We start from the raw sequence: 13,013 nt of genomic DNA on the forward strand, positions 1-13,013 counted from the left end.
CTACTGCTGCCTCTCTGACTAGAGTGATCTAGGTGGTAGAGATGGAAGAAATGGAACCAGTATAACTCTGTCCTCCTTCTTCCCACTGAAACTGGGGCTGGGAAACAAAAGTTTCCCACTGTTTTGTGTTTCATGCTTCAGATCTGCTGCCAGAGGGCTCCCGTCAGTCTCCAACCCTTACAAGTCAGGTATCTAAAAAGCTATTTTGTTGTGTTTCAGGAGGTACCTCCTAACGGCACTGACTTCATGTTTACTCTGGAACACGTTTGGCTTGAGTGCAGCTATGGACTCTAAACCCAATATACTTCTGTTTCTGGCTGATGACCTTGGAATTGGAGATATAGGTTGTTATGGGAACAATACCATAAGGTAAAAGATCTCTCAGTACAACATATTTAACACTATAGAACACCTATCCTGGCTAATTAAGACTAATTATAAATTAAGAAATGTTCTTAATCCAAGCCTCTAGTAATTGTGTATTTAAGTACTTGCATATATGCACATAGGATTGGGGCCTAAGTAAACACCGTGCAGTGAAAGAAAAAAAAAAACGTATTTTCATTTTGTTTTTTAAGTTCTTTCTGGGAATTCCTCCCACCCTCTCCTCCATTTGCTAACTCTCCAGCCACTTGTTTTAGTATTACGGTTACTGTTTTCTCTCCTTCTCATGCATTAATTTCTTCGTTCCTTTTCATTCATAGTTAAGCCTTACTCTATCCACCCAGTGCTTTTCCAGAATCCCTCATCCACTTGCTTGCCGTCTCCACCAAAAAACTCTGATCCAGACTCATGTGGACTGACCCACGTAATTTATTATGTGATTATGTGCCTTCAAAACTAGTGATTACATTCCTTCAAAAATAAAATGGCAAAGCAGAACTGAATGGGCATTGGGAGCACATCTTACAATATTCAACTCATGTCCTTCAAGGGGAGCACAGATGTTTTGTTGGCATGCTCTGGGTGTATCTCCCTCACATGATGCTGGTGGGGTTGTGCAGAGAAATGGGAATGTGCTTGTGGAACTCCATTGTCCTTCTCTGCTGGTGGTGAAGGCACTCTTCACTCTGTGGTGGTGTAGTCCATTCTTCTGGGAGAGCTAGGCTCTGATACAAATGTAACTATGTAAAGATATCACCATATTATGACACAAATAGCACATGTTAAAAATGTGGAACAGAAAGTCTTGGTTCCAAGAGCTCCAGACGCCCTGGGAGATTCTCTGGCTCAATGAACTCTGAAATTTAGGGTCCAAATGTGCTGGCAGAAGTGATCTATTGGAAGTACTGGAAGAGAAAAATATCAGCCTTTCTTAGATAGGTCTTTCCATTTCAGTTTTCTTTTCAAACTAAACAGTACCAACAATGCCTAGGTTTCTTTTCAGCGTTGCCAAATGCACTCTGTGGCTGTGTCCCAAGAATGGATTCTCCAATGGCTACAACCTACTTCACCCACTGTATCAAACTTGTTACTGTATCAGTCCTGGAGCATGTAAAGAAGAGGTTTTTTGGTTTTCTTTGGGGGGGGGGAGTTTGTTGTTTTTTTTTAAGGAACTGTTTAAAAGCTCTAGTTCTTCTTGGCAATTTATTAAAATAAGTTTCAAATTACCTTGCTTCTATTAAACTTGAAACTGTTTTTTAGGACCCCGAACATTGACCGCCTGGCAAGAGAAGGAGTGAAACTTACTCAGCACATCGCTGCAGCTCCGCTTTGCACTCCGAGCAGAGCAGCTTTTCTCACTGGCAGATACCCCATTAGATCAGGTTGGTCCCATTTTGAATTACAAATATCTGTGTAGGGTGCTGAGGTACTACAATAGCCAGTAAGTATTGGAAAAGGAGAATTCAGGTATTTCCTCAACCTGAGATAGAAGATACACTGCTAGAGGCTCAGATGTTCTATAAGTAACTTCTGAATGGGAAGCAAATGGGAACCGCTGCCTTACCAGCTGACAGATCTTTAGCCTGACTTTATAGGATGTGGGAACTCTATATGATGAAAATAGATAGGGATGGAGAAATGCCAGCGGCAGTAATATCTGTCATTTCCTTACTGCAACACAGCCTAGGGCAAACTGATGGAATTCCTCTTGACGGTGATGGTTAGAGGTAAGGGCTTGAGACGGGGCTCCCGAGAGACATGGGAGAGTTCATTGTCAACAAAGTGCAGAAAGTCACAAAACTCCAGTGAAAAATAGAGTGCTGCATCCATTCCCCACCTACCTAAGGTGTTTTATGGAGGTGTTCATAGATATCCAACTATCACTAGGTGAGAAAATTTTGAAAATGAGATGCCTGCTTTGAGAGCCAAGTGCAAAATCAGTGTGTGTTGTGCGAACCGTATCTCCTCTAACGTGATACAACATCCCCCTGGGCCAGGGAAATGCAACTGTTCTCTCATTTTAGATGAAGAGCAGAGAGACTAAATTATCACAGTTACTCAGAAAGGCAGAAAATAAAACCTACTATATACTGTCACCAGTGATTTACTTCAGTTTGATGGTAAAACTGGTGCCAAGCAGTATTTGCTTTGAAATATAACTCTTGACTACCTAAAGTACTTAGACACACTGATGGGACTGCCTACGAGATGTGCTCGCTTTTATGTCTTGTGAGGAACTCTGTGGGCTTCAGGTTGAGCTCCTGATGCAGAGGATGGCAGGAGCAGCCCAGCCTCTGCTGGCAGAGAGTGAAAGGCTCGCAGGAATGACCAGAGCTCCTTCTGTCAGGAATGGCGTCCAGCAACGGGTACCGAGCACTGCAGTGGAACGCCGGGTCAGGAGGGCTCCCTGCTAATGAAACTACTTTTGCCAGGCTGCTACAGCAACAAGGCTATACCACTGGACTGATAGGTAAGGGGAAATGTCTTCATGTGACCTTGAAGAATGAACTAGTTATATGAAGGGAATTTAGGGACTATATTTGCCCAAAATGGTCAGTCAGTCACAGATATGAAGCCTCTCCAAAAGGCTGAGGGGGAAAACCCCTCTTATATGCAAGACAACTAAAAATACTGCAGGCTAAAGAGTTTTAAGACAATGCGAATGCCTGTATAGGGCACCTGAAATGGGAAGAATTAAAAACTGTCTCATGATTCTAATGGGTAAGTATTTATTTCACTTGGCCTAAGATTTTTCAACGGTTGGTCCACTGAGAGAGTTTTGTTAATGTAGAGATTTTTCCAAACAAAACAATGCCTTTAAGTATTTCGTCTGCTTTTAGGAGGCAAGAGGCAGAGAAACAAAAGAGGATAGGGAAAGAAAGGAACAAAGTTTGTACCCACAGAGGAGAAGGTGAAGCACAAGTGTCTCGCAGATGATGTTGTGACGTCCCAAAGAGGCACGATATGGTGGCTGTTTCCTCAGATGAAGCCAAAATGCAAAGGTGTCAGGGAAGCACTGCCCCAGAGCACCTTCCTGTCTGTGACTTTGGTCAGACCTCAACAGTTTCAAGATTCATCATTCTTTTGCCAAATATCTCTAAAATCAACTGGCAAAGTCTCTCTTTTTCTTTCCATTCGCTTTTATTACTGTCAAGTGACAGGCAGTCCCGCAATGGATCCCTTCATATAAATGGGTCGGTAGGGTAAGCACTGTGTCCCTTAAAGCCAGGGGGTTTGGGGCCAGCTGTGCCAAATTCATTGTCATCTCCAAGTCTGGAAATAGATGTGACTGCATTGAATCACGAGCTAATGAACTGTTGTCTTCCTGGCTGAGGCCGTAATTACTTGGCAATCGCATAACCCAGCAAACCTCGGGGTCCTTTGATCCAGCACGTTTTCTAAGCAGACAACAGCTTCTGTCTACTTGCTCTATTCTGGACAGGGATAGAGTGAAAAGTTGGTTACAGCCTTTTCCCCTTTTCACATGGAGTCAGGACATGCCCGAGAAATCATCTTCCTGAGTCTGGTGATCAAGATATCTGTTAACACTGGCCAAAAGTTTACTGTATCTTCCAGTAAATTTGTAACATTATGTTAAAATGAAGTTGCAAGTAAACAATTGAAAGTTAGGAAGGGAATGTATTAAAGCAGCCAGTGAGTTAGAGTACCTTAATTCCCTGATCCTCATTGAAAGGTAATGAAGTCTCATCCTTATGTCACCTGTAGCCATGCATCTTGCAGATTTCTCTGGTTTTGGCACATCCATTTGGGGATCACCCATTATGGTGTGACATTCACCTGATCAGGCACTGGTTTCACCCAGCACCCTTGTGCATGAGGAGCATGTGTTGATACTCTGTTGAAAAATGGAGTGACTTGCCTAATTCCCAAACAGATGCTGACGATGCTACCTTGGGCTCCTTTTGAGTTGTCTACCTTAATGTTCTAATTTCTTTCATGCTTTAAAACCTTCAGGAAAGTGGCACCAAGGTGTAAACTGTGAATCCTTCAATGACCATTGTCATCATCCTCTAAATCATGGGTTTGACTACTTTTATGGTATGCCTTTCACACTTCTAAACAACTGTCAAGAAAACAAACCTCCAGAGCTGGATGTAGCCCTTCAAGCTAAGCTTTGGCTTTACAGTCAGATGATTACACTTGCTGTGCTCACTCTCACTGCTGGAAAACTGACTGGTCTGATTTCCATCCGCTGGAAGATAATTGCCTGTTTTACTTTGGTGGGCGGCCTTTTCTTCATTTCTTGGTACTCCAGTTACGGCTTTGTGCAGTATTGGAACTGTATCCTGATGAGGAACCACGATGTCACTGAGCAGCCGATGAGGTTAGAGAGGACTGCTTCCCTCATGCTGAAGGAGGCAGTGTCATTTATCAAAAGGTAAATGATTGTCTGTAGTTTTCTTCAAAGGGGCCAGGATGTTCTGGGCACTTGGAATAGAGTATTTTTCTCCAGTAACTATAGTTGTATCATGATAGCTGCTTTGAAACTCATATCCAAGTTCTCTATTTAGAAACCCAATGCACTTAAATTTTAATTGCAACTGTCTCGCATTGGAAGCTACAGTAAATGAGATGGATTTTAACCAAATGATACATGACCACCTCACTATGCCCTGCAATCTGTAATTACTATATTTGCTCCAAAATTAACCAGCTAATTTTTACACTTCACTCTACAAGCCTCATTCGTGCTCTTTTTCATAAACCCTACAAAACACCGAGATAAAATGTGATACACAAAATTATTTAATGTGAAAATCTCAGAACACTTTAAATCTATTTTTATGGATTGAGAAGGAAGCCAAGTAAGATCATTCATTTTCTAGATTCAAGTTCTGCCTGCACAGCCTTCTATAATATTTCTGTGCATCAAGTGTCTTTCTGTAAAACAGGGAAAGTAACTATGATTTTCTTAACGTTTGTGAAAACAAATATATTGAAAATTGTACGTGGCCATCTTAGAAAAGCCACATGAATATTAAAGTAAATATGAGACTGTATCCAGTTGCATTTAATTAAAAAGGCATCAGAGTTAGGCATCTGATTCATTTAAGCACTGTGCAAATGCCAACCTGTTTACACATGGGAATTTGAAAATAATCTGGCTGAAAATGATCTTTCTTGCCCATACTTCATGCAAAAAGAAAACCGTCAACTGTGATCAATGAGGATGCACTACATCTGGGTACTGTCTAGACTCAACGTCTGTGTCTGTGGAAGGATGACTATGAAACCTTTCAAAATATTCCAAACACACGTCAAAAATTATTTTTATTTTTGGTTTGTTTTTAAGAAACAGGCATGGACCGTTCCTCCTCTTTGTTTCCTTTTTACATGTTCACACCCCCCTCTTTACCACGGCAAAATTTCTTGGGAAGAGCCGTCATGGTTTATATGGAGACAATGTAGAAGAAATGGACTGGATGGTGGGTAAGTATTCTTCATGAAGGATTTGTTTTGGACACATACACCTATGTATTTTAAAGCAGGAAAACTAATAAGGCAAAAATACTGACAGAAATCTAAGCTATTAAAAACTTCTTACAGGGCATTGCAAAAGATTATTATTGAAACTTTATAAATGTGGTTTGATCTTTCTAATTGGTTAATGGGAACCTTGCTGTCTCTCTTCTTAAATTTAAGGCAAAATTCTGGATTCGCTTGACAAAGAAGGTTTGAAAAATCATACATTCACATACTTTGCCTCTGATCATGGAGGACACTTGGAGGCTCAGCACGGATCTGCCCAGCTAGGTGGCTGGAATGGTATTTATAAAGGTATGAAAACCACTATGACTTTACATGAACGTTAGAATCAGAAACGTAATGAATTTGCCTGGCTGAAGCTATCAAGGCTGGAATGAGCTGCATTTTTAGCTTGAAATGTAGGTGACATACAGAGGTACTTTAATCTTAAAGTCACCTTTTCTTTCAGTAAAGTGCAAGCATTATTACACATCTCCTTGACAAAAGTATTGTCTAGCTTGATACCTGTAAATTATGTGGTGTTCTCAAGTAAAAGGTGCTGGAAAAAACATGATAGTTCCCTATATTGAATTCTCTCCCTCTCTTTCTCCCCCTGCCACCCCCCTCTCCACAATAGGACTGTTGCCTGATTTACTTGTTTCTTTTTCTCATTATGTTCCAGAAATCATTGCTGCCCAGCTAATCAATACAGAATAGAGTAAAGGCACATTGTGTCATGACTTGCAGCAACAATTTATTCCCCGTATGCTTTTATTGCACCTGAAATCAGTGATTGGCATAAAATCCAAATGGCCTTGGTAGTCTAAGAAGATCTCACTCTTTACCTCCTGCTCGTCCCTTTCTGCTGTGACTCATTCTTCAGCCTGCTGAGCAGTGCAGTGGCTTTTTCAAGCCAAACGAATATGCATTCATTGCATTTTCTCCCACCTACCCCAACAGCCCTGTGTCATCAGACCACCTCATCCTGTGAGCTGTCATGAATGTGTGACAATGTGTGTCAGGGCTTAGGCTCTGTTATCACCAGTGAAGCATCCACCTCTTGCCCAAACTTTTGATGTTTTTATTTTCCTAAAACAGGTTTCTTCCATTTCAGAACCTTCTTGAGCCACTCCACAGGGCACAGCAGAGGTCAAAGACATGGAATTTAGGCTCCCATGAGGTGGATGCTCTGCTGCTGAGCAATGGAGGTTGCTGGCCCTTATGAAAGGGGAGGGCTTTCAGTTAGTCTGTTCATGCTCCATCTCACTCCATGCTTTTGCTTAAGAAAGTGCTTCTCTTTGTGGATGATAAGACTGATTCATAAGCCTGATGGGATCTAACAAAGACAATGTTTTTCTTTATTGAATATATGAATTAAAATAGGTTTCAGCTTTGGGAGTTAGGTAAATATTGTCTTCATACACCCAGCATCAGGATGCTTTATTAGGTTAGTTTCTGTTAGTAACAAGTTGAAAAAAGGTGTTTTCCTGCCATTTGAAGTAAAGTGTATGTGGTACAATTTCATAGCTTCAGATTTTTTTTTTTGGAGTTGAGATGTTGCATTAAGCATTGGGAGAGCCGGGTCCAAATCTCGATTTCAAAAAAGGAAGAGATGCATAAGGCATATGGAAATATAAGTGTTAAGGACACATATTTTGAAGGGAATCCATGGCTATAAAGAGAAGAAATTTTTTTATAGCTGTTTATTAAAATAGGATACTAATTAGTAAGTCTTGTGTAGGTTTAAAGAGAATTGCAAGTATTTCTTCAGTCTTGTGAGTTCTTCCAGTTCCTCCTCTTTTCTTTTGCTGGGAAGCTCTTCAGTAACACAAGGGAATGCAGGCAACCCATGAAATGGAGGATAACAGAAGGCTGAAGCTGTTGTACTGTTGCTGAACATAGGTTTTCAAAGGTAGATTTATTATTCCTACCTTCACCTGTGGTCAAAAGTTAAAATAGAGATTGCCTCCCCCTATCTTTCAGGGTTTGGATGAGTTATATGTCACATTTTGAGGCCTTCTAAAGTATGTGAAGTCCAATGCAAACGAAGAGTCAAATCTGTTGGATAAGCAGTGTATTACTGCATCTTTTTCTGTACATTAAAATGCAACAAGCCAATGAAGAGGTTTGTGTTTGCCTCTGAACTGCCATATGCTGATTCATTTCACTGCAGGTGGAAAAGGCATGGGAGGCTGGGAAGGAGGGATCCGTGTGCCAGGAGTATTTAGGTGGCCAGGAGTGTTACCTGCAGGCACAGTTATTGATGAACCTACGAGTCTTATGGATATTTATCCCACAGTTGTTCATCTAGCTGGAGGAATATTGCCACAGGACAGGTATGGAGATGTTTTCAACAGGAGGGATTGATAGGAGAGCTAACTACTAACAATTTACTGTGTTTCTTATCATCCTGGGAGATCCCACAAATATTGCTTAGCCTCAAGCCTGGTCTGAGATTTTAAACTAGTGAACAAACTCTCCCAGATATGCCCACAGGTGTGCTCATGGCCAGAGGAGTTGTTCCTGCCAAAGACCAGGTCCTAGTTTCAAACCCAGGTTCAGCCTCATTCAGGAAAGAATTGGTGGCTGAGGTTGTTTTGGTACTAACTGACTTGACTTATGGACACTTACAAATACCTCCTAAAGTCATTAAACCCATCCTTCCTCAACAGATTTCTTTAAGCTCCTTTCAAAATTGCTAAATGTAAACAATTATGAGATTGGTATTGATTTCCTGAATAAATTACTTTTTTCCCGCTAGACCAAGCTCTAAATGTTTTTTACCTATTGTTAAATGGAATGAGTTGACCCAGCTATTAAAAAAAAAAAAAATTATCTAGGGATTTAAATATTGGCTTGGTAGTCTGCTGGCTGCTCTAAATCTATGACCAAATTATTCTGTATGCTGTCTCAAGATCTGGTGCAGCCAATGCAAAGGCAGTGATAAGTATGCAGTTCACTGTCAGGTTCGCCCCTGCCTGAATACGCTTCTCCCCATTACATTAGGGTGATTGATGGACGAAACTTGGTGCCTTTACTGCAAGGAAGAGCTCAGAAGTCGGAGCACGAGTTCCTGTTTCACTATTGTGGGTCCTACTTGCATGCAGTGCGGTGGCACCAAAAGGACAGTAAGTATAAATGTTTGTTCCGTGGTAACTGCAAAACATGAGTTTTCTCCTCTTGGTAGCTGTCTTGCTAATTGACAAATTTATTGCATGATGGGTGTTTATCAGTACTGATGTCTGAGATTCTTGAAATTGTTGTGCATGACATACCAGTGACTCTGGCTAGCTGGACATGTCTTACAGCAAAGAAATATTTGTAAGCAACAAACCTATAGGAAGTGGGGTGGGAGTACAGGCTGTCTACTACTACACTGGAAATTTAATGTGGTTTTCTTCATATTTCTAGTGTTTTCCATCTTCAAAGTCAGTACTTCACACAGAGAATCTGATTTGTGGTGATGGGGGTGTCGGGGTGTGCGGGAAGAGGTGTCCTTAGTAAAAAGCGGTACTCCTATTGCTTGAAGACACTTTCCATTTTCCTATATTGTCTTGTAGTTCTGCCATAAGATTTCTTTCCTGCCAGGTGGAGCCATCTGGAAGGCTCATTATGTGACCCCCATCTTCCATCCACCCGGGGCTGGGGCTTGTTATGGAAAAGGAATTTGCCCATGTTTTGGGGAAGGCGTGACCCATCATGACCCTCCGTTGCTGTTTGATCTCTCGCGAGACCCTTCTGAAGCCAAACCTCTGTCAGCTGACACTGAGCCCCTCTTTGACGCTGTAATAAGGAAGATTGGAAGAGCCATAGAAGAGCATCGCAGGACGCTGACTCCAGTCCCAGAGCAGCTCTCCTTGTACAATGTTGTGTGGAAGCCATGGCTGCAGCCGTGCTGTGGGACCTTCCCATTCTGTTGGTGTGATAAAGAAGGTGGCAGCACACAAAGTTTGTGAGATGGATGTCTACTAACATGTCCTGTGGCACTGAGTCCTCTGCTGACAAAGCTTTCAGAAAATAACTGTGTCCTTTCTCTCTCTGGGAAGCAAAGTGGATGAAAATAAAGAAAAGGAATGTGATTTTCCTCTTCATTCTTCACCACTAGCCAAAGGTCTAAGGAAATCCTGTCTGGTGTGCTAAAGGGCTTGAATGGAGGCTGGTTTTGCAGATTTGTGTGTAAGAGAGGGCTGTAGAGCTACATGCCTAAACTCGGCCTAATTTATGCCTGCTCAAGGAAGACGAATTGAAAACTCTGCAGAGAGCCTAGTCTATGGTGCTGAGCAGGCAGCAGTAAGAAATACTAGACTAAAGAGAACTCGATATCTTTGCAGTTGTGCCCCTACAGTCCACAAATCATGGTTGTACTCTATCCAAACATAATAGTGTGTGTCATTATTGCTTCCTGTACTCCTCTGTTACCTCTTCAGTGTCACGGTTTAACCCCAGACAGCAGCTAAGCCCCACCCAGCTGCTCGCTCCCTCCCCCCTGGTGGGATGGGGGAGAGAATTGGAAGGGTAAAAGTGAGAAAACTCATGGGTTGAGATAAAGACAGTTTAATAGGGAAAGCAAAAGCTGCATATGCAAACAAAGCAGAACAAGGAATTCATTCACTCTTTCCCATGGGCAGGCAGGTGTTCAGCCATCTCCAGGAAAGCAGGGCTCCATCATGCGTAATGGTTACTTGGGAAGACAAATGCCGTCACTCCGAATGTCCCCCCCTCCCTCCTTCTTCCCCAGCTGTATATGCTGAGCATGATGTCATAGGGTGTGGGATGTCAGTTGGGGTCAGCATAGACTCATCCACAGCCACAGTCACTTTGAGGTGCACCTGTTCCAGCATGGCCTTCTCCATGGGCCACAAAGCCTTCAGAGATGTACCTGCTCCAGCATGGCATTAGCCACAGCCACAGTCCCTTCAGAAGTAAACCTGCTCCAACATGGCCTTACTCATGGCTGCAGTCCCTCCAGGGCTGTACCTGTTCTGTTGTGGGCTTATCCATGGCCACATGCTTTGAGGTGCTCCAGCATGACCTCATGAACAGCCGCTGATGCTTCAAGGTGTACCTGCTGCAGCATGGACTTATCTACAGCCATAAATGCTTCGAGGTGTACCTTCTCCAGTGTGGACTTATCCTTGGGCCACAATCCCTTCAGAGGTATACCTGCTGTGGCACAGACAATAACCACAGCCACAGATGCTTTGAGATGTATCTGCTCTGGCACGGACTCATCCATGGCCACAGACGCCTTGAGGTGTCCTGCTCCTGTGTGGACTCACCCACAGGTCACAGTCCCTTCGACTCCAGTTCAGGCTGGAGTTCCAGCCTGTCCAGTACAGCAGCACAGAAACAGCAGCAATGCCCTGGCCATCTGCCAGCCCAGTGCATGGCCATTGCTGTTATCAAAATGTTCCCCGGCACAGCAGAGTCAGATGATCAGCAGTACAGCAGTACAGCAAGCAGCAAAAGCAAAAAGCAGCCACTAACGAGCACTGGATTCTAATATACAGTAAGGCAAGCGAGCCCCATGGCAAGCACAGGAGCCTGCCGATTAATAGCTGAACAGCAATAACAGCTATAGATTTGATCTAGCACATTACAATCAAATCTGTCGTTATCTCAAACCCTTCAAGCCTCACGCTGGGCGCCAAAAAGGACTGTCGTGGTTTAACCCCAGCCGGCAACTAAGCACCACCCAGCCGCTCGCTCACTCCCCGCTGGTGGGATGGGGGAGAGAATCAGAAGAGTAAAAGTGAGAACACTCGTGGGTTGAGATAAAGACAGTTTAATAGGGAAAGCAAAAGCTGCGCACACAAGCAAAGCAAAGCAAGGAATTCATTCACTCCTTCCCATGGGCAGGCAGGTGTTCAGCCATCTCCAGGAAAGCAGGGCTCCGTCACGCGTAATGGTTACTTGGGAAGACAAACGCCATCACTCTGAATGTCCCCCCCTTCCTTCTTCTTCCCCCAGCTGTATATGCTGAGCATGACATCATATGGTGTGGAATAGCCCTTTGGTGAGTTGGGGTCAGCTGTCCCAGCCGTGTCCCCTCCCAGCTTCTTGTGCCCCCCCAGCCTCCTCGCTGGTGGGGTGGGGTGAGAAGCAGAAAAGGCCTTGGCTCTGTGTAAGCACTGCTCAGCAGTAACTAAAACATCCCTGTGTTATCAACGCTGTTTCCAGCACAAATCCAAAACATAGCCCCATGCTAGGTAGTAGCTAATGAAGAAAGTTAACTCTACCCCAGCCAAAACCAGCACAGCAGTAATCTTGAGATGTTGAGCAACACCTGAGACAGAGTGAATCTGATTTAGTGAGGGATCGTCCTCAAGTTGTGAATAGCTTTTTGAACAGATCTGCAGCTTAGCTGGACAACAATAACATATATCACAAACAGTACGAAGTACAAAATGTTAAAGTCCAGTATGACTGTGCAACAGTTGCAAAACAGAGAGAAGCATTTTGCTCTTCAGAAAGAGGTCTTGGTGCATACTAATTTGGCAAACAGCAATTTTATTGAATATAAGATGCCAATAAAAAATGTTTTGGATTAATAGCTTGCACTGTTTCAATGTCAGTTCCAGAAAAACAAGGTTCATTTGAGAGTCATATTGGAAGTAATGCTCAAAAATATTTGGTAGCAGTATATACAGTTTTACAAACTACAACTTGTATAAAGGGGTCTTATGAATACTAGTTAAAAAAAAAAAAAAAAACCAAACCCAAAAAGCCAAACCAACAAACAAATACATAAAACAAAAATCCTGCAGTGGTGTGACCCTAGCCAGACTTTCAAAGGAGACATGACTTTGCACTGAAGTTTGCAGTGAAATTGCAGAGATTTTAGGGCTTTGAATTGTATTAATGACTGGGGTTTTTGCAGGAGTGGATGAAATCAGAGTTTATTATAAACATGCTGCTAGAACTCCGAAGAACTTGGGGACTGAAGTGAGTAAATAGAAACAGATTATTTTAGTTTGATTTTTGTTGGTGGTGTCGTCCCGTGTCGTGTCCCCCCACATAGGAACACCCCTGCAAATGTTTTACTTGCTCAGCCAGTTTAGTTGATTAATGATTTTGTTTTTATGTCTTAGCCTTTTTTCAGAAGTGTGACATAGAAACAATTTTACAAATTTCTGTTTGTG

General features: G+C 42.7%; 1 protein-coding gene across 1 annotated transcript; it reads left to right on the forward strand.

The window, feature by feature from the left end:
• The first annotated feature begins 283 nt into the window (after nucleotides 1-283).
• LOC142419641 (arylsulfatase D-like) lies at nucleotides 284-9,883 on the forward strand. The gene is made up of 9 exons (XM_075522815.1): nucleotides 284-369; nucleotides 1,645-1,766; nucleotides 2,732-2,854; nucleotides 4,360-4,783; nucleotides 5,699-5,835; nucleotides 6,049-6,183; nucleotides 8,045-8,207; nucleotides 8,878-8,999; nucleotides 9,460-9,883. The coding sequence occupies exons 1-9, from the start codon at nucleotides 284-286 to the stop codon at nucleotides 9,825-9,827; spliced, it is 1,680 nt and encodes a 559-aa protein (XP_075378930.1). The 3' UTR covers nucleotides 9,828-9,883.
• Nucleotides 9,884-13,013: the final 3,130 nt, after the last annotated feature.

Source organism: Mycteria americana, chromosome 1 (assembly GCF_035582795.1).
Source record: "Mycteria americana isolate JAX WOST 10 ecotype Jacksonville Zoo and Gardens chromosome 1, USCA_MyAme_1.0, whole genome shotgun sequence".
In the NCBI taxonomy this organism is placed as follows: domain Eukaryota; kingdom Metazoa; phylum Chordata; class Aves; order Ciconiiformes; family Ciconiidae; genus Mycteria; species Mycteria americana.

Excerpts from the sequence above, each read along its gene's own strand:
- LOC142419641 (XM_075522815.1), top strand. The coding sequence starts at position 284 with ATGGACTCTAAACCCAATATACTTCTGTTTCTGGCTGATGACCTTGGA. Across the intron at positions 1,767-2,731 it reads CAGATACCCCATTAGATCAG|GAATGGCGTCCAGCAACGGG; the intron begins GTTGGTCCCATT and ends TCCTTCTGTCAG. Across the intron at positions 4,784-5,698 it reads GCAGTGTCATTTATCAAAAG|AAACAGGCATGGACCGTTCC; the intron begins GTAAATGATTGT and ends TTTGTTTTTAAG.